Below are 22,757 nucleotides of genomic sequence, written 5' to 3'. Positions count from 1 at the left end.
CCCTGAGGATTTCGCCACAGGATTTTCTATATCTTGGCCCAGATCTTCCTCTTGTCATTAATTCTCATAGACTACCAGGGTTGGAAGGAACCTCAGGAGGTCATCTAGTCCAACCCCCTGCTCAAAGCAGGACCAATCCCCAATTCTTGCCCCAGATCCCAAATGGCCCCCTCAAGGATTGAACTAACAACCCTGGGTTTAGCAGACCCAATGCTCAACCCACTGAGCTATCCCTCCCCCCAATGCAGCAGAATATCTTGGTGCTTCAGTTAGAATATTGTGCTAAGTCGTCATTTAAAGCTTTCCTGCCCCAGCAGCTTCCCTCCATGCAGTGGGTGTTGGAGGGGCAGTCATGCCTGCTCTACCCTCGGGCTTTGCCCCGTGGCTTCTGCGTACCCCAGCCCCAGGCGAGAGCTCAGGGGGCCCCATGTGGCTCCATGGCAGCTAGTTTATGGTTCAAGGGGGCATTCCACAGATCTTGACTCCTAATCCCATGCAATTGCCAAGTCAATTGCCCCCCGTGCAAAGCCCAGGTGCTCCCTGTGATCTGGGCTCCGGGTTCCCTCCATTCCTCCAGACACAGCGCGATAGGGGGAGGGCATGCGGCAACATTCAGACAGACAAAGGGACTCGTGCGCCTGGCTGGCCACGCAGGGGCCATTTCGGGCTAGCTGGGCCTAGCTCCTCTCTACTGGTTTATTTCAATCTGCGCCTGCGGAGCTTGGTGTAACCAGGGTAAGGAGCATGGACTGGAGAACGTCTAACTTGGCACATGGCACCGCTAGGAGTCGGACAGCTGTGCAGACCCGTTCTTCCTGGGCGCCAGTGAGCACAGGCCCAGCTGCTCCTCACTGATAGCAAAGAGCTATCCCCACATTAAAGAGGCACCCACTCAGGCTCTGACCCTCCATGCAGCTAAGATGGGGGGAAATAGCTAGGAGCCAGCCCAGGAAATACAGGAGAAAACGTGAGCAAGGAAACCTTCCTCCTCCCAGGTTGTACGGACAGGCTTTAGAGCCTGTGAACTTTAATGCACCACACCAGGTCTGCTCCTGAAAGTGCTGAACTCCTCCATGGAGCCTGTTCCTCAGAGAGCCAAGCTCGGCTCTACGTCACAGCCTGGTGTCACTGCCATCGATTTTACCCTATGGGATCTGCTGGAGCTGACTGACTGGATATCGCACTGCCAGCCTGACAAAGCTGCATCAGAAGTATCAGATAGCATACTCCTGTTTAACTCCATCCCCCCGCAGACATGGTGCAAGGAACCCCCAGCTGCACAAAGCAGCCCCCGCACATGTCAGGATTGCCAGGATAAATGCAGACTGTAACTGATGCAGACTGTGTGGCCCCACACTACAAGAAGGATGTGGATAAATTGGAAAGAGTCCAGCGAAGGGCAACAAAAATGATTAGGGGTCTGGAACACATGAGTTATGAGGAGAGGCTGAGGGAACTGGGATTGTTTAGTCTGCAGAAGAGAAGAATGAGGGGGGATTTGATAGCTGCTTTCAACTACCTGAGAGGTGGTTCCAGAGAGGATGATTCTAGACTATTCTCAGTGGTGGAAGAGGACAGGACAAGGAGTAATGGTCTCAAGTTGCAGTGGGGGAGGTTTAGGTTGGATATTAGGAAAAACTTTTTCACTAGGAGGGTGGTGAAACACTGGAATGCATTGCCTAGGGAGGTGGTGGAATCTCCTTCCTTAGAAGTTTTTAAGGTCAGGCTTGACAAAGCCCTGGCTGGGATGATTTAATTGGGGATGGGTCCTGCTTTTGAGCAGGGGGTTGGACTAGATGACCTCCTGAGGTCCCTTCCAACCCTGATATTCTATGATTCTATGATAAATGTACCTGTAAAAGAGAACATGGAAAGGACCCCTCAGTGATACCTGACCTGCAGGGCTATGACAGCTTTATCCAGGGAGCCAGCAGCACCCATTCCATACATCACTTACATCCCTCAGAAACCCCTCACTGGGGCCTGGCTCTCTACACAGAGCTTAGCAATAACCACTTGTAATGATTCTCTGGCTCTGTGGCTCAAGTTAGTTCCCAAGCCCTCTTTCTGCATAGGTGTCGGTGCATTTGCTCTTGTCTATACAGATTAGTGACACATTTGGCAGAAGAATTCAATGGGGATTAGTTTTTTCTGTTGTTGTTTTCCAAGGTAGAATTCTGAGAGCCAGTGGCTGCAGGTGAAGGTTCTTACAGACTGCAGGGGAAGGCGCCTATCAGAGACCACAGAACCCCACTGACACATCCAAGAAATCCAAGAAAGGTCTTGAGTTCTCTGTAGTTACTTGGACGTGGCCATGTAGTGAGTGCTTCTATTTTATCAGGATCAGTACTCACACCCTCTTGGGACACGATGTGACCCACATACTTCAGTGAGGTTCTGCAGAACTGGCATTTGTCAATTGAAAGCTTCAGACCATAATCCTCCAACCTATCAAGCACTTTAAGAAGTCTTTCTTCATGCTCCTCTAAGGTTCTTCCAAACACAATCAGGTCATCCAAATAAACTAACACTTGCAGTAAATTCATGTCTCCCACAACTTTCTCCATGAGACGTTGAAAGGTGGCAGGTGCTCCAGAAATCCCATGGGGCATGCGTTCGAACTGATAAAACCCTAATGGGCAGATGAAGGCTGTCTTCTCCTTATCTTCTTCTCCCAGAGGGATCTGGTAGTATCCACTTCAAAGATCCAACACAGAGAACCACTGGCTTCCCAACAAACAGTCTAAGGCATCTTGCACTTGAGGCATAGTGCACTGGTCGACCACAGTACGGCTGTTTAGGGTGCGGTAGTTAATACACATCTGGATTTTCCCATTCTTTTTACGGACTACCACAATGGGTGAGGTGTATGGGCTGCGGGACTCTGTAATGATGCCATTCGCAGCCATCTCCTGAAGATGATGTTGCATATCTTCCATCTCAGAGAGAGCAATCTTCCTAGATCTCTCCCTGAAAGGTCGAGAGTCATGTAGTCTGATATTGTGCTCTACTCCTTTTGCACATCCCACTCATGCAGTGAGAACACCTTGGATCTTTCACAACGTTTCTTCCTCAGGCGATCTTTCCAGTCCTCGGACACTGGTGAATCTCCAAAGTCAAACTTTGCTGGGTCTATTGTCGGAACTGGAGTTTCACACTGGGGTTTTACAATCGACTCAGGCTCAAAGAGGTCTGCTATCTTTTGTCCTTGCTTCACAACAACATCACGACTCGTTTCATTAGCAATCAGTATAGTCACCCTTTCCTGGGCTTCAGCAGGTAGGGTTATGACTCCACTGGGGACCAGCACTCCTTCAGGGAGCTCTCCTCCCATCGGCTGCTCTATCATTGCTAACGTCCCTTTACTGCCTTTCAGCCAGGTACTCATGACAAGCACTTCTTGCTCCGTCCTTGCAGGCACTACTAAGGGGGTCGTGCCTGCGTACTTCAGTGCCCCAAGCGGTAGCTCAGATGTGTCCCTTTTAGCGCTCTCAATTTTCCTATAGGCTTCAGCACAAAGCGTATGGATCATCAGGGTATTCAGGTACTGGTCCCCAGGCCGCCTTCTGCAGTAATCCGCGAGTACCTTGAAGAGACTGGAGTTGGTCCCTATCAGCACAGACACATCAGAGGTCCCTTTAGGGTCAGGGCATATTAAGGCAGCTGTGTCTACCTCTTCTCTTACCCCAGCAACCTCCTCTGGGAATTCCAGGTGCGCTATGACATACCCTTGGTAGGGGTGTTCATCCATGCTGAGGCCACACAGGCCAAGGCCAGTCAGTGGCTGTATAGGCAGGTGCCTAAGCATCTGTTGGTAGAATGACTGAAATATAATAGTCACTTGAGATCCAGTGTCAAGCACTGCTTTACACTCCACCCCTTCAATCCTCACCGTGACCTCTGCTCGAGGCCCTATCAGTCCTGTGGGGATCCCAGCTGGACAGTCTCTTCTGAGGGAATCTTCAAATCCTGCAGACCTGGGGGGTCCCCGTCCCCAGACCCTCTGGCAGCTACCGGATCTCTCCCAACTGATTCTCAGCTTTCCATACACTAAGGAGGGGTTTTCTTCATTACAGCACTTGGCAGCACTGTGTCCATCCTGACCACATCGGTAGCAGAAGAATTGACCTTTCCCCCTTCGCTTGGGTGGGATGGTGGCTCTAAGTGCGGGCTTCTCAATCGTCACAGTTTGAGGCTTCTTATTCCTGGAAGTCTTAACTCGGTCAATGGTACTTTGCAGCTCAGCTATCCGTTCCGTCAGGACCTGCATTTGTTGGGCAAGTTCCTCTCTGGTGCTCACTATCAGTACACTGGCCATTTGCAGTGGTGTTGTGCTGGCTGGATCCGATGTTTGGGCTTCCCAAAACTCACTGGCAGTCTGCCTTTCTTCCTCCTCTCTGACCTCTTTTATCAGCTGGGAGTAACTTGGGGGATGTTCCTGTCGTTCTCTTTGCTGGAGATGAAGTAGAATCGGGTTCTGATACTGAGTTCCTCTTACAATTTGAGCCAGTCTGGTCTGATCCATCTGCTCAGCAGTCACTGCTCCCCTCATGACAGCTCTCTGAAGTAGTCTCTCCAGTCTCTGTATGTAGGCTGAAGCCTTCTCGCCCTTTTGCTGTCGGGAATTAAGGAACTTACAGTAGCTGTCTTCAGGGCCCTCTACGCTCCCAAAGGTGTGTTCAAGGGCCTCTAGGCAGTCCTTCACAGTGATCCCAGGGTCAATGAGCTTCAGGGTGCGAATCACATCTAATGCTGGGCCGCCAAGGCTCTCTATGAGGCATCTTCCCTTTTCTGCACCTGATACGGCCCACATTTGCAGCATTTCAGTGGTATGCTCTAACCAGGGTTCAAACTCCTCCTCCCCAGCAAATGATCTTAACTTACGACAAGAATCATAGAATCATAGAATATCAGGGTTGGAAGGGACCCCTGAAGGTCATCTAGTCCAACCCCCTGCTCGAAGCAGGACCAATTCCCAGTTAAATCATCCCAGCCAGGGCTTTGTCAAGCCTGACCTTAAAAACCTCTAAGGAAGGAGATTCTACCACCTCCCTAGGTAACGCATTCCAGTGTTTCACCACCCTCTTAGTGAAAAAGTTTTTCCTAATATCCAATCTAAACCTCCCCCACTGCAACTTGAGACCATTACTCCTCGTTCTGTCATCTGCTACCATTGAGAACAGTCTAGAGCCATCCTCTTTGGAACCCCCTTTCAGGTAGTTGAAAGCAGCTATCAAATCCCCCCTCATTCTTCTCTTCTGCAGGCTAAACAATCCCAGCTCCCTCAGCCTCTCCTCATAAGTCATGTGTTCTAGACCCCTAATCATTTTTGTTGCCCTTCGCTGGACTCTCTCCAATTTATCCACATCCTTCTTGTAGTGTGGGGCCCAAAACTGGACACAGTACTCCAGATGAGGCCTCACCAATGTCGAATAGAGGGGAACGATCACGTCCCTCGATCTGCTCGCTATGCCCCTACTTATACATCCCAAAATGCCATTGGCCTTCTTGGCAACAAGGGCACACTGCTGACTCATATCCAGCTTCTCGTCCACTGTCACCCCTAGGTCCTTTTCCGCAGAACTGCTGCCTAGCCATTCGGTCCCTAGTCTGTAGCGGTGCATTGGATTCTTCCATCCTAAGTGCAGGACCCTGCACTTATCCTTATTGAACCTCATCAGATTTCTTTTGGCCCAATCCTCCAATTTGTCTAGGTCCTTCTGTATCCTATCCCTCCCCTCCAGCGTATCTACCACTCCTCCCAGTTTAGTATCATCCGCAAATTTGCTGAGAGTGCAATCCACACCATCCTCCAGATCATTTATGAAGATATTGAACAAAACCGGCCCCAGGACCGACCCTTGGGGCACTCCACTTGATACCGGCTGCCAAATAGACATGGAGCCATTGATCACTACCCGTTGAGCCTGACAATCTAGCCAGCTTTCTACCCACCTTATAGTGCATTCATCCAGCCCATACTTCCTTAACTTGCTGACAAGAATACTGTGGGAGACCGTGTCAAAAGCTTTGCTAAAGTCAAGAAACAATACATCCACTGCTTTCCCTTCATCCACAGAACCAGTAATCTCATCATAAAAGGCGATTAGATTAGTCAGGCATGACCTTCCCTTGGTGAATCCATGCTGGCTGTTCCTGATCACTTTCCTCTCATGCAAGTGCATCAGGATTGATTCTTTGAGGACCTGCTCCATGATTTTTCCAGAGACTGAGGTGAGGCTGACTGGCCTGTAGTTCCCAGGATCCTCCTTCTTCCCTTTTTTAAAGATTGGCACTACATTAGCCTTTTTCCAGTCATCCGGGACTTCCCCGGTTCGCCACGAGTTTTCAAAGATAATGGCCAATGGCTCTGCAATCACAGCCGCCAATTCCTTCAGCACTCTCGGATGCAACTCGTCCGGCCCCATGGACTTGTGCACGTCCAGCTTTTCTAAATAGTCCCTAACCACCTCTATCTCCACAGAGGGCTGGCCATCTCTTCCCCATTTTGTGATGCCCAGCGCAGCAGTCTGGGAGCTGACCTTGTTAGTGAAAACAGAGGCAAAAAAAGCATTGAGTACATTAGCTTTTTCCACATCCTCTGTCACTAGGTTGCCTCCCTCATTCAGTAAGGGGCCCACACTTTCCTTGGCTTTCTTCTTGTTGCCAACATACCTGAAAAAACCCTTCTTGTTACTCTTGACATCTCTCGCTAGCTGCAGCTCCAGGTGCGATTTGGCCCTCCTGATTTCATTCCTACATGCCCGAGCAATATTTTTATACTCTTCCCTGGTCATATGTCCAACCTTCCACTTCTTGTAAGCTTCTTTTTTATGTTTAAGATCCGCTAGGATTTCACCATTAAGCCAAGCTGGTCGCCTGCCATATTTACTATTCTTTCGACTCATTGGGATGGTTTGTCCCTGTAACCTCAACAGGGATTCCTTGAAATACAGCCAGCTCTTCTGGACTCCTTTCCCCTTCAAGTTAGTCCCCCAGGGGATCCTGGCCATCCGTTCCCTGAGGGAGTCGAAGTCTGCTTTCCTGAAGTCCAGGGTCCGTATCCTGCTGCTTACCTTTCTTCCCTGCGTCAGGATCCTGAACTCAACCAACTCATGGTCACTGCCTCCCAGATTCCCATCCACTTTTGCTTCCCCCACTAATTCTACCCGGTTTGTGAACAGCAGGTCAAGAAAAGCTCCCCCCCAGTTGGCTCCTCTAGCACTTGCGTCAGGAAATTGTCCCCTACGCTTTCCAAAAACTTCCTGGATTGTCTATGCACCGCAGTATTGCTCTCCCAGCAGATATCAGGAAAATTAAAGTCACCCATGAGAATCAGGGCATGCGATCTAGTAGCTTCCGTGAGCTGCCGGAAGAAAGCCTCATCTACCTCATCCCCCTGGTCCGGTGGTCTATAGCAGACTCCCACCACTACCTCACTCTTGTTGCACACACTTCTAAACTTAATCCAGAGACACAGATTTTTCTACAGTTTCGTACCGGAGCTCTGAGCAGTCATACTGCTCCCTTACATACAGTGCTACTCCCCCACCTTTTCTGCCCTGCCTGTCCTTCCTGAACAGTTTATAACCATCCATGACAGTACTCCAGTCATGTGAGTTATCCCACCAAGTGTCTGTGATTCCAATCACATCATAGTTCCTTGACATCACCAGGACCTCCAGTTTGACGCAGCATGGGACAGCACAACCTTTTCCAATGTTTGCCCCAGAGCTTTTGTCCAATCATCAGCCGAGGCTGCAGCCTCTGAGCTAGAAGCAGCTGAGCCAGGGCCCAACAAACCTGATATATTAGCCATTATACAAACAGTAATTTCCTCAAAATATAAGCACAAACAAACAAAATATAAATTGTTTCCCAATGTAGTGGATCACTCAACAGGTGCTTGCGAGGGGTACTGACCCAGGGATTCTGGACGAGCCCCCCAAAATGTAACCCTTCTGCCCGTCAGAGTTGGCAGCAACAAGGGCCGGGTTCAATATCTAGGGGATCCATTCCAATAACACAATGCAAACCGGCTCGAGCCCCCACCCAGTGACCTGGGACAAATATATACAACCCCTGCTGGGCGCCTCCAAGAGGCAATACTTCCCCTCTCGCAAGCACATAGTCTGAGTGTAGCAAAAAGCCTTTTAATAACAGAGAGAAACAATGTGGCATTATGTTGGGGAAACACCACCAACAGGATTCATAACACAACCCATGAGCAAAAAACCCACCCCAAGCAAATTGGGGCATGCCCTTTCCCTTTGGTTCTTGAGTCCAGCAACTCCAAATCACCCAAAGTCCCAAAAGTCTAGTGACCCAAAAGTCTCTGTCCCTGGTCAGGGCAGCCCCAGAGTTCGAAAGTTTATCTGCAGAGCTTTACCTCCCAACCTGGGTGGAGGTGGAGGAGAGGGAGAGGTAAGGGGCACCTTACATGATCTGAAGCTGACCGCCCCACAGCTCCATAGGCCTTCGCTCCGCTCTGCTCGCCGCCCCATGAACTGCTTCGCTCAGCTCGGCTCTGCTCTGCTCCGCTCCGTGTCCCACAAGCAGCTCCCACTGGCCTATAAACTGCTCCACCAGCCTGTCCACAAGGCACTCCAGCCGTCCCGCAAACTGCTCCACAATATATCTTCAGGCTCCCCCACTACTTAACACAACACTCAGTGATTTCAGCTCTTAGTCAGTTCAACTCTTTGGTGAATTTAGCTTGTAGTAGGGGAGCCTCAGTGCTGGTCCACCATTAGCCCAAAATGAGCTTAGCAGCCTGCAACTAGACTCCTAATGGAATCAAAATTAGCTCTGATATTCCACAGTGGAGAGAGAAGGAAGTGCAATTAGCATGTAAGGCCCTCACCAAGGGGCCCATGCCACCAAATATTAATACTTATCCCCAACCTCTCTCAATTCACAGAATTTTGGAACCCATGAAAGCGAGTGCTACTAAGTTGATGGTGAGTCCCTCCATCATAACAAAAGGCCAAGTACAGTTCCAAGCACAGTTCCCATAATCAGGGTAATAACAATTTATTCTTCCTGCCCCAATAACAGAGACACTGGGGATCCCACAGCAGCCAAAGTGACCATTTGGGTAGCTATGGCCTCATTCTAGGCGGGTGAGTGTGCCTATGCAAATGAGATCAGCCCCGGAAGTTCTTTTCCACAACTTGCCACACCTCACCACCAGATGTCAGGGTGGAGCTCATCCTGACACTGCTCACACACACAAATATGGGGAACAGCCATTCTGGCTCGGAACATTTGTTATCATGCCCAAGCAGACAAATAATGAGTGGGAAAGCATCTGTGCTTGGTTCTGGTTCTCTGTGCCTGACTGGTCTGTGCAGCACACCAGTGACTGCTCATTTGGGCAGGGCACAGTGCTGGCCTTTATTCATTCCATGCATTAGTCAGAGTGCTGGCTTGGGAGTATGTCTAGCAGGAGGCCTTGGACACGAGAAGAGATCTTCTTTAGAATGAGAGAGCATCCGAAAGGCACCTTCTCCTCTCCTTGCCCTGCAAGAAGCTGCACAGGGCACGGACCTGGCACTACCAGCACTGACTGGGAGCATGGTCCGGAGGGTTTTACTCTGTGACCACAAATGAGATGGGTGAGAAGGGCCCTATTGGATGGGTGAGTTGCCTGCCCATTTGAGACACTGGGCCATTTCCTAACTTCACCTCTGCAGCTCGGCGGAGTTAGCGGAAAGTCTGGATCAATAAGCTTTGCAAACTCCAAGACCAGAATGGCTCACAAGTTCGTAAGCTACAGTTCATTCAATAGCTGCTGAGCAGCGGCACTGTCTGAGTGGCTGTACATCCTCCTTTGGGCACATTCTGCTTTCCCACACGAACAAACTAACATGTTCTTCGCTGCTCAAGCCTTTGCTGGTACTGTAGGATGAGAACCACATTTATCTTCCCACTCTCTGCTAAAACAGAAGTGTACCTGGGTAGTTACAACTGGCTGTGACAGACCATGGAAATGAATGGGACCGTGTATGTGACAGGGAGAGGATGGCAGGATAGAGCCAAGCAATTGTCCCATACTGTCCTGGGGGAGTTCCTCAAGGCTTTCTCGATGCTACTGTCTGCACATAGCCTGCTCTGCTCACCCCACAGCCAATATGACCCCTTCACAGGCCTGTTCTTTAATAATCCCTCTGTTAGGGGTTCTCTGCTTGTTCAGTATGTGCCATTAGCTAACCCCATTCCCTCTCCCCTGAGAAAGCCCTTACCACTTCCTACACACCCAACCTTGATCTCTGCTGCACATTCAAATACAAACTATACAGCTGGCATTGTCACAGACCCTCTCCCGTGACGATCCAATCCTTTTGTTCCCCTCTGACACTTTTACAATAAAGAGGAAACTTGTTTTCCTTCTTCCGGAGAAAAGGAAAGAAAAATACCTTTTCCTTCTGGGCTTTGATGTTCTTTAACTCTGTTGTATTTTTCAGATTTCACGCTGCAAGGCGCTATAAAAACTCCATATCATCTGCCTCAGCTCCGAAGGGCTGACCAGTGTGCTAGCAGATGCCTGTCCCAACCTGGGCTGGCTTTATTACCAAAGAAATGAACAACACAAAGTTAGGTTTAAGCCTCCTTCCTCAGTTGGGCTGCTTCTCAGCTTCCTATCCCAGAATTGCTCAGCCTACACTCTAGATCCTCTCATTCCAGAGAGCCACTCCCTACTCCATTATGTCCAGGTTGGGTAAGAAGCCACCTGCCTCTGGTAGTCACAGCAGCGCCCTGTTACCCAGAATAATTTACACCTAGAACTGCAAGTGATCTATGGTACACAAGGGTCTGGGAGCAACACCAGCCCAGCGCGCCAGCCACTGAATATGCTTTTGAGAAAAGCTCTCTCGAGCAGTCTATACATATTACCTCTCACTTCTAGGTGTCAGGAATGGCTTAAGCGTAGGTGCCATATTGACAGATGCTAAGCCTGGCCTTGTCCAATAGGATGAAAAGATAATGCCTGTATGTGACGATCGTTAAAGATAACAGACACCCTTCCAAAGCAGCCCAGTACACAAACTTCAATCTCAAGCAAGACAATTAATCTGGCAAATTTCTTAACTACGTATTTCAGTGGTTTTGTTTAAACTCCCTCTTATAAGGAACATTTCATAAGGAAGAGCCTTTCAAAGCCATTCGAAAATTAAATTCAAGCCAGCCTCAAGCCAGCTAGATCAACCTGCAGGGAGTAAGGGCAGACTCTGGCTATGAAATGACCTAATCAACTCTTTTTGTCCGGTAGGTAAATATTAGCTAGAGAACCCCAGCTGTGGCCAAAGAGAAATCGAAGCATGTTCTCACAGTGGGAAAAGGAAGCAATTTCATAGCAATGTCTGGAGTGCAAAGCTGGTATTAGGATTTCAAAGCAGGGAACGATTCCCTAGTAGTAATTTGAAGTTAGAAACATTAAATCAGCAAAAGAACACGTCTGTGTCTTAAGTCTCCAATGCACTAGTCATGTCAAATAACTGATAAAGCAAGGCAGGTTTAGACTGTACATCCTGGGACCAGGAAATTCACCACTGAATCTATGCAAAACTGTATAGGCCTGAGCCAGGAGCCTCACAAACTGAACAAACAATGGAGCAAGTGGCTGGAGTAGCACTAAGAAGTGGGTTCAGGGACAGTACTGTGAGTGCCGGGGGTGGGGGTATTGATTAAGTGCCGAAATAGAAGGACGATGGATGAAGATAAAAAAGGGCTGGTGTTTTGGGTGGGCTGGGGAGTGTCTGGCTCGACTGGTGCCTCTTGTTCATTGGATCAGATCCTCAATCCCTCAACAAAATCAGAAAATCCTCTTGTAAGAGAAACAGCCACACAGGCATTGTTCTGAAAACGCCCCTGTCTGGAACCGAGTAGCAGGCAGCCCATTGAGCGCTGTCAGTTATGAGCAACCACCTCACCCCTGAACAGGGCACAGAATCAGTGCGCGGCAATGCGCGCACATGGACACGCGCCCCGCGCACACGCCAGGCTCCCCGCGAGGTCCCTCTGAGCTGAGTTCAAGTCGACGCCGAGGGTATGTCTGCACTGCAGTTGCCACAAGCGGCACAGTCCTGGTGCTGCAGCGGCGCAGATGTTGCACCGTCACGTAGGTACCTCCAGCAACGTAGTATCCACCTCTCCGAGAGGCAGGAGCGAGGCTGACGGAAGAATCCTTCTGCCCACCTAGCCACATCCCCACCAGGGATTAGGTCGACCTGACGATGGCCATCCGGACGGGACATTCTGCACAGCCCTGAGCGACGTAGCGAGGCTGACCTAAGTTTTAGGTGAAGCCCAGGCCACGGGACCGTTCAGGATTAGCACCAGCAGGGCAGTGCGGAAGGACCCGATCACAGGTCCTGGATTTCTCTGAAACAGGCTGAACTGACATCCAAGAGGAAGTGGGAACAAAGAGGCTCCTGCAGAGCTCTGCCTAGTGAGTATCCCAGCTGCAAACAGCTCAAGTGCAGGGGCCCCCTGGGTGCAAATACACCCCATCTCCATGCAGACAGTGTTGCTGGAGGCAGCCAGAGCATGAGGGTCTATCCGGGGGGGGGCTAGTGTAGAGCTTGGAGATCTGGAGTGCTTGCTCTACCACCGACTCCCCGTGTGACCTTGGGAAAGTCACTCGGTCGCTCTGTGCCTCAGCTCCCCCCCCACATGGGCTGGTGTGACGATAAATGCACTACAGATACCAGATGCTGTGTCAGTAACTGAGACCCACAGCCACACACTGGTTTGGTATGGCTGCGGGCAGCCCGGGCTCCCAAGGGCCCTGTCTTTGGGAATCCAGCCAAACAAGTCGCTGCTGCCAGCATGTCAGAGTCAGAACTGGCAGTGTGATGGGATGGAGACCAGAGTCAAACAGGAACTGGAACGCCTCACCTATCCCTGGCCTCAGAAACACTTCAGGGGACTGACTGCTTAGTTCAGCTCACTCCATCCTTTCCCACGCAGAACAGTCAAACTCCAGCCCCAGCCACATGCTGGGCTCTCCAGCAATTGCATTAGCAACGTGCAGCTCTCTCCCTTCCCTTGGCACTGCACCTCCCCAGGCAGAGCACAACTACAGGGCCTCACCAGCCCAGTCTCACCAGGCAGCAGACGGGCAGCACTTGTAGGTCAAGGAGAGCCCTCGCTTGAGGGGAATGCAAGGAAAGGTCAGAACTCAGTGTGATGACAGAGTGATATTGTTGGCAGAAATCGAGCGGCAAGATGGGAGTGTGGCCAGCGAGTGAGAGCAATATTGCTAGTGGGCTTGGAGCAGTGCCAACAGGTGTCCTTTAATATTGCTGGGCCCTGTGGAATAGCTACTGCTATGCAAGAGCTCAGTCCCCAGGCAGAAAGCGAGAGAGCTGAGAGACCTAATAAGCCTGGGAGAATTCCAGGCGGGATTACACACAGCATTCACTCCGTTTGCCAGTCAGTCGGATATGCTCATAGCCAGGCAGCATTGGCAGGGCCTTTGCTTTGGGCCACAGGGCTACGGAAATCCCATATTCTGCAGTCTCAGAAATAAGGCTGTGACATGAGACAGAAAAAGAGCAAGTCGTTTCCAGACCTACAAATGGTCTGTTGTTAGCCCTCAGGACTAACTGTCTCCAAACAGGCACTCCTGGAGGTGATCTGGGAAGAGCAGAAATGCAGCAATTCATGTGGTGGTTGATGCACACTTCTGAACTGAGCAGTCAGTGTGGGCAGGTGGTGCCCCCAGCTGGCCATAACCACAGTGTGACCAGTCACAATGGGTCAGAACCACCCCCCCTTCATTCACAAAAGGAATTCAAAACACCCACCAAAACTCGAGTCTCCAGCCTTCACTGCTCCTAAGGGTCCTCCCTCCCTCCGGCCTGCTCAGCTCACACACTAGATCTTCTCTGCAAAGAACCACCCTCATGTCCTTTTATCCCCAAGGGGTAATGAACATTCTTTTCAGTGAGTCAGCACCATAGGTTTTACTTCCCCAGCAGGATCATCACCTGCTGACAGGGCTCAGGGGCGTGCAGCTAACGCTGCAGCCTTTTACAGACCCTTGTCCATAATGTGCTGCCCTGTCTCACCATCACCCTTATTGCTGGTACTCCCCCCCCGTGCAGCACAAGGGAGGGAGCTACTGCAACTGCTCCACTGCCAAAGATTGGATGAGGGTAGCACTGCGTGGGTAACTGGTCAGCGTCACACACACACACAGCTCACGTGGCCAGCCCAGCCCCACCAATAGCCAGGGGGCAGTGAGAAGTGACACTGCCAAGCAGCGCTGATTGACTGCTACCCGTCAGACAATCACAGCCCAATGAGACGCCAACTGCGCACTTGGGGCTAAGGGCAGTGTCTGAATGAGGAAGCTGCCACTATTTGTACATTTTATCCCCAGATTCACAGATTTTACGGCCACGAGGGATCATTACGATGCTCTAGTCTGTCCTGCACAGCACACGGAATAGAATTTTACCTAGTGATTAATCCCACAACTTCTGGTTGAACTTTAAAAGAGGTGAAATGATGATGCAACCCTCTAAATGAAAAGCAAACAAAAGTTATGCTTCCAGCTGATCCCTCTGGGCATAGATTTCCAAGGGGCTTCTGAGAGAGCCAGATTAATACTGAATAATAATGGCTGGAGCATCTCTGTTTGAATTTTCCACGCAGGGTCAGCTTGGAGGTTGGAGTTTTTTGCTAATTTGTTTTGTTTAGAGGACTTGAAAATGTTACTTTTCAAAAAGGTAAAAAGAAAAACTCCAGGAAACCTAGCAGTTCCTACATGTTTCCAAAATTATGTTTTCTGATACTGTGGAAACAAGTCACGCAGTAAATAAAGACGATGTAACTTCTCAAAATGGAGGTAAGTGATCTGATGGACCAGGATGTTCCTCCAGAGTAATTTATTAATGTCTATACTACGCACATGGCAGACATTGAGAGCTCTCAGGCTACCATGGACTGAGTACTTGACTCACCACATGTGGGGAACAACACACAGTACTGAACAGGGAGATAACAGCAAGTAGAGCTAGAATGGCATCTGCAATAAATGAGGACCCTGGTAGAGCTGACAGGCCTGCGCACACAACATCTTCCCTCCCCACTATGCTTGCAGTGATCATTGGTGGAGTTTAAACTGTGGGTCTTCAGTGCTAAAAGTACAAGACCCTCTCACTTGTGCTAATCAAGAAACTCCATTAGCTGGCTACTCTAATAAACTCTTATTTACTGGTGTGGGAGGAGAGGACAAAGACACACTCCTGGTGCGGGTGGCTAGAGACACTATCCAGTTTAATGTGCACAGACAGTGCATACAACATTGATGCACAATACCTGCATAGATCTCAACCCATCTGAAGGCCAACATGTCTCCCCTGCAGCAGATACTCACAGTTGTCGCGTACTGAATATCCTTCCAGATGGAGGTTTCCCGGGAAATGTCCGAGGCCTCAAACAGGTTCTCCAAGATTACCTCCCCTATCATGTCATGCCTGGAGAACCTGTCAAAGTCGAAGACACTCAGGTGGAGTTTCCTGCTAGTCAGCTCCTCATAGGGCACAGGGAAGTGGAAGGACTCATCGAAGGTGGGGTTCAGAGTCTTCCTGTGGACTCGCGTCTGGAACTTGCGCTTCCTGTCAGGCAGGAGGTAGATCTTGACGTAGGGGTCTGAGCTGCCACAGAAATCCTTGGCTGGCAGGTCAAAGGCCTTGAGGATCCGCACAATCAGTGTCTCATTCTCATAGTCATATTTGAGGGTGAAGTTTATTTTCCCACAGGTTTTTGCCGCCTCCTTCTTGGGGTCCTCGGAGTCCACAGACTTTTGCTTATAAAGCTCTGGTTTAATCCTGCCAATGCTGGTTGGCTGCTCGGCCTCAAGGGGCAGGTCTGTGCCATAGTCCATGCTGGACACGTGCATCTGCCGAGGCAGGTGCCTCTTGAAGGAAATGTGCCTGCAGGGGAAGAGGACAGTTGTACACTTTGCCTGGCGCATTCACACAGCTCCCTCCCAAGATGAGCCCAAGCAGAGCTGGGAATGGGAGAAAGAGGGGAACAGGTGCTCGTGCTGTCTATGGGGAACCTCTGAGCTGGTTATGGGCTAGGGGCATTAGGCTCTCTTCCTGGATCTGCAATGGAAACATCCCAGCCTAGCTTGCAGAGGTGCCGCCTCCCATCTCACACACAGAGACGTGCCTGCGACTGAGGAGCCCAGATAACAAGCAGACACCCAGGGTCCTTCCAGTTCTCATTTGTTCTCCTTCCATGCCCCTGTGACACAAATGAGAGCAAATACACTGTGTCCAAGCCAGAGCCCATAGGCCGGGGAGACTCTGCAGCTCTCTCGCCCTTTTCCATTGCCAGACCCTGGCACTAAACTTCCTTCCCCTCAGAATTCACAGAACTGTGAAAGCCAGGCAAGCAGAGGCAGGACTAGCTAAGATGGCTGCCTCCGGGCCCCTGCTGCACCCAGACCTCCCCAACAGATGGCAATCGGGCAGTGGCACATGCAGACCTAGCAGGCTGGGTCCTCATCTCGCGTGGAAGCTGCTCCAGCCCCAGGGGACCTCAGCATTAAAAGCATTTCATGCTACTTCAGATGCATTTTTCATGTTTCCCTCTGACAGGAAGGGGCTCAGAGAGGCCCTGCTGATTTCCCAGTACAGGTTCTCTGTGCTCTAGCAGGATGCTGCTGTTGTTATTCACTTTAATGGTCTCTGCAGGGCTGCAGAATCTCCCCCTGCGTGAGCTGAGTGGCTCCTCTCAGTTCTTCCTTTTGCTCTGTAGCTAAAAACTGAGAACTCAAGGAGCCCCCATTCCCTGCCTGATCACCCATAACCTGCCACACTCCCAAAGCTGGGCCTGTACCACACAGTGCTGAGCCTGCCAGTTGCCCGGTGGGGTGTGAGAGGCCATGTGAAAGCATGGCAGGATCCCCTGGGGCATCAGCCTAGGTACTGCTGAATCATTGGGGCAGGTACAGCTCATTAGACTTTCCCCGAATACAAGGGGAGGGGGCAGCACCCCTGTTAGGATATAGATATTCAGGCCTGTCTGTAAAGGCCTATACTCTAAGAATTTAGGTGTATTCTTATCACTTGGCTAGTGATAGAGGTATAAAAGAAAGAATCAAAATCACTGTCTGCTGGTGTAAGGGCCTTCTCTTACTGTGACAGTCTGAGGCCCTGTTCTTAGGCTAAGGCCTTTGGCTAAGCAACAGAGGCAGCCATAAGCTGGGAAGCAAACAGTCACATCCTCACATTCCAAACTAGTCACACTGAAATAAGGTGCTATTCGGCTGTTAGGAATACAATCCTGTCCTGATAGTTCCTATCACCTCCAGAGAAAGGGAAGTGCCTAGAAAATGTAAAAGGAAACTTAGTTTGATAGCATCCTGTCTGGCAAGAACTCACTTATCAATAGCTGGGATGTGAAATCCTCACTTCTGTATTGTCTTGTCATTATAGTTCCCACTTTGCTGTTGTTTGTCTGTATAATCTCTGTCTGTTCTGTGATTGTTCCTGTCTACTGTATAATTAATTTTGCTGGGTGTAAACTAATTAACGTGGTGGGATATAATTGGTTACATAATCATGTTACAATATGTTAGGATTGGTTAGTTAAATTTCAGGAAAATGATTGGTTAAGGTATAGCTAAGCAGAACTCAAGTTTTACTATATAATCTGTAGTCAATGAGGAAGTGACTGGGGGGGTGGAGGGGTGGGCATGTGGGTGTGTGAGATGGGAACAGGGAATGGGGGTAAGAAAATTGGAATCATGTTTTGCTAAAGGGGGAAATGGGAATGGGAGTAAGGAAGTTGGAATCATGTTTGGCTAAGGGTAGGAATGGGAACAGGGACACAGGTGTAAGGCTCTGTGGTGTCAGAGCTGGGAAGGAGGATACTAAGGAAGGAAACTGGAATCATGCTTGCTGGAAGTTCACCCCAATAATCATCGAATTGTTTGCACCTTTGGACTTCGGGTATTGTTGCTCTCTGTTCATGTGAGAAGGACCAGGGAAGTAAGTGGGTGAAGGAATAAGCCCTCTAACAACCCCTCTGGCAGAAGACTCTAGGGCCTGGGGACTGTGGAGCATCCAAGAGAGGGGAGAAGGCTGACACTGGGGGTCATGTAGCTTGGCTTTGGAATTACCCTTCCTTAATATAGCAGGCCCCGAGGAAGATGAACTCAAACTGGAAGCGGTACCAAGAAGGGCTACTAGATGACAAGGAGGATGGAGAGCTTGGCGGGTTTAGCCTAGCAACACAACGGCTGACAGGGATGCGACTGCTGCCTGTAAGCACATCGGGGTAAACACCAGGGAGGGAGAGGCGCTGTTTAAGTGAAGGACGGTGTGGGCACAAGAACTAATGGCAATAAACTGGCCATGAATACATTTAGACTGGAAATGAGAAGCTGGTTCCTACCCATCAAAGGAGGGAGGCTCTGGAACAGCCTCCCAATAGGAGCAGTGGGGCCAACCAGCTAACCAGCTTTACGACAGCTGTTAGCGATGCATTTATGAACAGGGTTATGTGACAGGGCTGCCTGTGAGAGCAGGGAACTGGACTCAGGAGGGCTAGGGGGAGTTTTGACTTGGCAGTGAGTGTGTCGTGGTTGTGTGGAGCTGGATGGGGATCTCACCAGGCACTAGGAGGGTACAGAATGAAAATGTGCGTGCCTGGCATTCAGCTAGCACAGGAAGGGGCGATTTGGAAATAAATCCAAGAACAATCCCTGCTCCAGCACTTGTCTCTACCCTACCTGCAGCCTCAACACCCACAGCAGCTGGACCTGCTACAGAGACGTCTCATGTGCCTGATTTGATCATTCAGACCCATCCACATGCATTAATTAGGGATTCAAGAGGATACTCAGCTATGCAATACTCAGTACAGGGAAGCAGCCCCAGGGCAGCGAATCAAACAAAGGAGGGCAGCGTTAGCAGCTTGATCTCTGGTTTTGATGTGGCACTTAGGGGCCAGAAATGATGTGACAGGACGATGATTAAAGTGCACAAAAGAAACAGGGCTGCTACCCAGGGGGCCTTCTCCACTATGCAAATCTTGGAGCCCAGGTGAATTTTGAGTGTGTTACCACAAAGGCCAACGTGCTGTGTCTCTTTCTTGGAGGTTTGTACACGATTTTTTCCATGCAGTTTCGTACCTCCGTACATCTGAGGAAGGTGCAAGAGGGAGATGAGTGACGATAACACATCCGCACCATTATCCCAAATACCCCTCTGTAACTCAGGGTGCAGTGAAATGTTTGCCAGTGGAGTCTGACACAAATTCCTGTTTAATTTTTTTCTCTGTTGCATCTTGGGGGTGAATTTAATGATGCAAGTGACTACGAAAAACTAGCAGGGCTGGCATACCGTCGGCAGGCCCCGGCAAGCTGTCCCCACACATGCTCAGCCTGACCGAGCTTTTACCCTCTCTTGTGCATGAAAGGTGCTGGAGAGGCAGAGCGTGTGTGTGTTTGTGTGTGCACAGAGAGGGGGGTCTGGGCATGTGTGCAGTGTTTGTGTGTGTGCGTGTGCACATGCTGCACGTGTGTCATGTGTCCATGTGACTGAGCTGCCCGAAAAGCAATGCAATGGTCACAGACAAAGCCTGGCATAATTCCAGCTGTCACAAGCTGAGCTTTAGTTCCCCTTCAAACGGGAGACTGAGATGTGTGTCTTGTATGCTGGGCACCAGTGCAAGCAGAGTTCTGAGCAACAGCTGCCTGCACGGTGGTGCTGCCCACCTCACTGGAGTTGTGGCCAGCACTTCAGCCAGAAGCATGGACTCAGCTTCCTGCCCTTGTTTCCCAGACTCTGGACACAGGGAGAATTTTTGGATTCTCCCCCAGACTAGCCATCCAAGGCCCATGCATCTCACCTCTAATGTTAATGACTCTCATGCACAGGCCTTTGGGCTGTGGCTGGGGCAGCAATGAGCCATTGATCAGGGGCACTGGCATGCAGCTACTCCTACACGTGGCCAGCAAGTGATACTTCAATTCTGTTTATCCAGTGAGTCCTGCTGTGAGCCAGAGAAGCAAGAAGAGAGCAAAGGGGTCTAATTCTATCTGACAATATACCAATCCTTCCCTCGCCCTGTCTGTGCTGTCACAAAATTAAAGTGGCCACAAGCATATTGACAGCTTGACACAATGAGGGCAAGTCACAGTAACAGGGTTTGAATCTTTTACTTTTAATCAAGAGCCTATCCTAAGATTAATACGACAGCTGGTTCAAAACCAAACAAATCTTTGGCAAACGCTCCAGCATGGGGATGGGTGTATTTCCTTCAGCCCCACTCGGTACATCTCCCCTCAGGCTCAGACATAGTTCTTACATATCGAACAACAAATAATTATTAAGAACACACCCAAGGCAAGCCAGTTGCCGGAAACTAGAGGTACGTGTTATCACACATTCTCAATAATCAAACAGCATTGAGCCCAGGGTATAACTACCCTGTTGGGAGTAAGTTAGACACGTACACATATCTAGGGTCGCTAGTGTAGAGTGATATAATATCTGATTCCTTGTGAGTTAGTTAATAACCGTTTTGGAAAGTCTGACTTCCCATTGCTGAGCTCCAGGACTGATCAGATGGGATGAATCGTCCAGGCTAAACTTGAACATGAAGAACGCCCCCGTTACACATCATGGGGATTCTTTCAGGGGCCCATGGAGCCCCTCTGGTTTAGGCACAGAAGCCAAGAAGCTGCAGGCTGTACTCTAGCTTTTAGGGCTTCTCTCTAGCGCCAGGCAGACATTAGAAACAATAAAAGAAAAGGAGGACTTGTGGCACCTTAGAGACTAACAAAATTTGAGCATAAACTTTTGTGAGCTACAGCTCACTTCGTGAATGCATCCGATGAAGTGAGCTGTAGCTCACGAAAGCTTATGCTCAAATAAATTTGTTAGTCTCTAAGGTGCCACAAGTACTCCTTTTCTTTTTGCGGATACAGACTAACACAGCTGCTACTCTGAAACTAGAAACAATGGTTCGCTTTTGTTGGCAGCTCAGTGCCACTTACTACTGAACTTCCAGAGACAGCGTTTCTCCCCTATGGAAAGGCACCACCTGGTAAATTTAGTTGAAGCCATTCCCAAGGAGTAGTGCAGTGGGAGCGGTCTTGGGGAACATGGGCTGGGACGTACATGAGGGATATAGAACCTAACAGCCTCTGCCCGCAGACCATGTCAATGGATACCTACAGCATCTCTAATCCTCTCTTGGTTTGCTGGCCAGGCTCCATTCTTCTTCAGCCTGTGCTCAGGATTACTGTACCTTCTGTAAATTCAGGGAACAACATCTCCCTGAGAAACCCAACCTCCCCCCAACAGTTGCTAACTCCATCCTTGACCACCTCCTGGAAGAGTAGGCAAATAGTCTTTGACCAATGGCCAACAACGCAGCTCCACCTCCAGCCACCAGGAGGTGCTGTATTAACAAGGAAACTTACATCTCTTCTATGTATGGGGCAAAACTGTCTCTTCTTGCAGGCTCATGCTAGTAAGAATCCAACCGAAGCCTGAACTTACGCCTCTTGCTTTAAGTGCCAGCAGTCACCAAGGTGTGGGGTGTCTGGGAAGGCCTGCAGATCAGCCCAGGTATTGCACAGCTTCTTAAATGCAAGGCTCTCGGAATGTAAATGGAAAAGCCATTTCAGCCAAGCTCGTGGTGCCGATCTGCACAGACCCATGCGGTCTCCATGCTGCACGGAGCACAGCACTGCACTCACCTGGTGGACGATGCCGGCTCTGTTGTTTGCCTCTGTAGCCGAGCGTGCTGCATGATATGGTCTTTCATGGACATCTGGACCTCGGCTGGGATATCCGGCGAGGTGTGGCTGATCTTCACAGCTGCCTCCAGGAAGCCAAGCGTGCCTGTGTCCTTTAGCTTGTCTGCCATGGTCTCCTGGTTGCAGGCCGCCTCGCTCTGGGAGACGTTAGAAGAAATGGCCTTGTTCCTCCAGGGCACCCAGCACAGCTTCCAAAAGAGAAAGAGAAAAACTGCCACCAAGGCGAGGCCACACACACTAACTATCACTGCAAGGAGGCTGATGGAGAGCTCTAAGGGCAGGAGAGGTGAGGGTGACACACAGGCAGGGAGCAGGAGGGGCAGGGAGGGAGAAGAGAAAAGAAAAAAAAAGAAAAGATGGTTGTGAGAAAGCTGTAAGGTAAAATGAGAAGATGGTCCAAGCTGGCTTGTCTTGTCTCTACACCGGGCCCTGCAGTTCTGTGCATGACCGGTGAACACGCACAGGTCCCCTGTCGCGCGCTGGACTCAGACAGACGGAGTCAGCAGAAGGGGCAGGGACGAGAAGGGGCGGGGGCTGCAAGGCTACCAGGCAATAGCGATCTCTGCTGTGAATGGTTCAGAACGCTCAGATTCAGGGGTAAAACTACATTTGATCTGGCTCATTGGCACTGTCAGATATTGAGTTTGCACTTGGGTTTGTGTCCCTAGCAGGCCGCTTAGCCGCAAGCCTGACTGCAGAACTGCGGTGGGACCGAGCTTTAATAAACCACCCTGGAGACGCACCTTTCTGCTGTTATGGCAGAAAGTGCCTTCCACTGCAAAACACGGGCTTTCTGATGTGCTATTAAAAACCCACTGCCATGACTCTCAAAGGCAGGCTGGTTATTGGCCTATTAAAGTGCACCTTCCATCCAGCTGGGCTCATGGAGAATACAAAACCACAGGCTGCTGACACAGTGAAATCAAATAGAGAGGGAGGTTTTATAGCAGGCAGTACATGT

The 22,757-nt window shown here is 50.0% G+C and overlaps 1 protein-coding gene across 1 annotated transcript in view; it reads right to left on the bottom strand.

The window, feature by feature from the left end:
• SYT6 (synaptotagmin 6) overlaps positions 1 to 22,241 on the bottom strand; it is a 57,781-nt gene extending 35,540 nt beyond the window's left edge. Inside the window, 3 exon segments of the mRNA XM_077839154.1 lie at positions 15,389 to 15,947; positions 21,737 to 22,143; positions 22,146 to 22,241. Of these exon segments, the coding sequence (XP_077695280.1) occupies positions 15,389 to 15,947; positions 21,737 to 22,143; positions 22,146 to 22,241 (1,062 nt within the window).
• Between the last annotated feature and the right edge of the window lie 516 nt (positions 22,242 to 22,757).

Source organism: Eretmochelys imbricata, chromosome 21 (assembly GCF_965152235.1).
Source record: "Eretmochelys imbricata isolate rEreImb1 chromosome 21, rEreImb1.hap1, whole genome shotgun sequence".
NCBI lineage: Eukaryota > Metazoa > Chordata > Testudines > Cheloniidae > Eretmochelys > Eretmochelys imbricata.
Note: the sequence above shows the minus strand (reverse complement) of the source record. Positions and strands in the feature narration are given on the sequence as shown.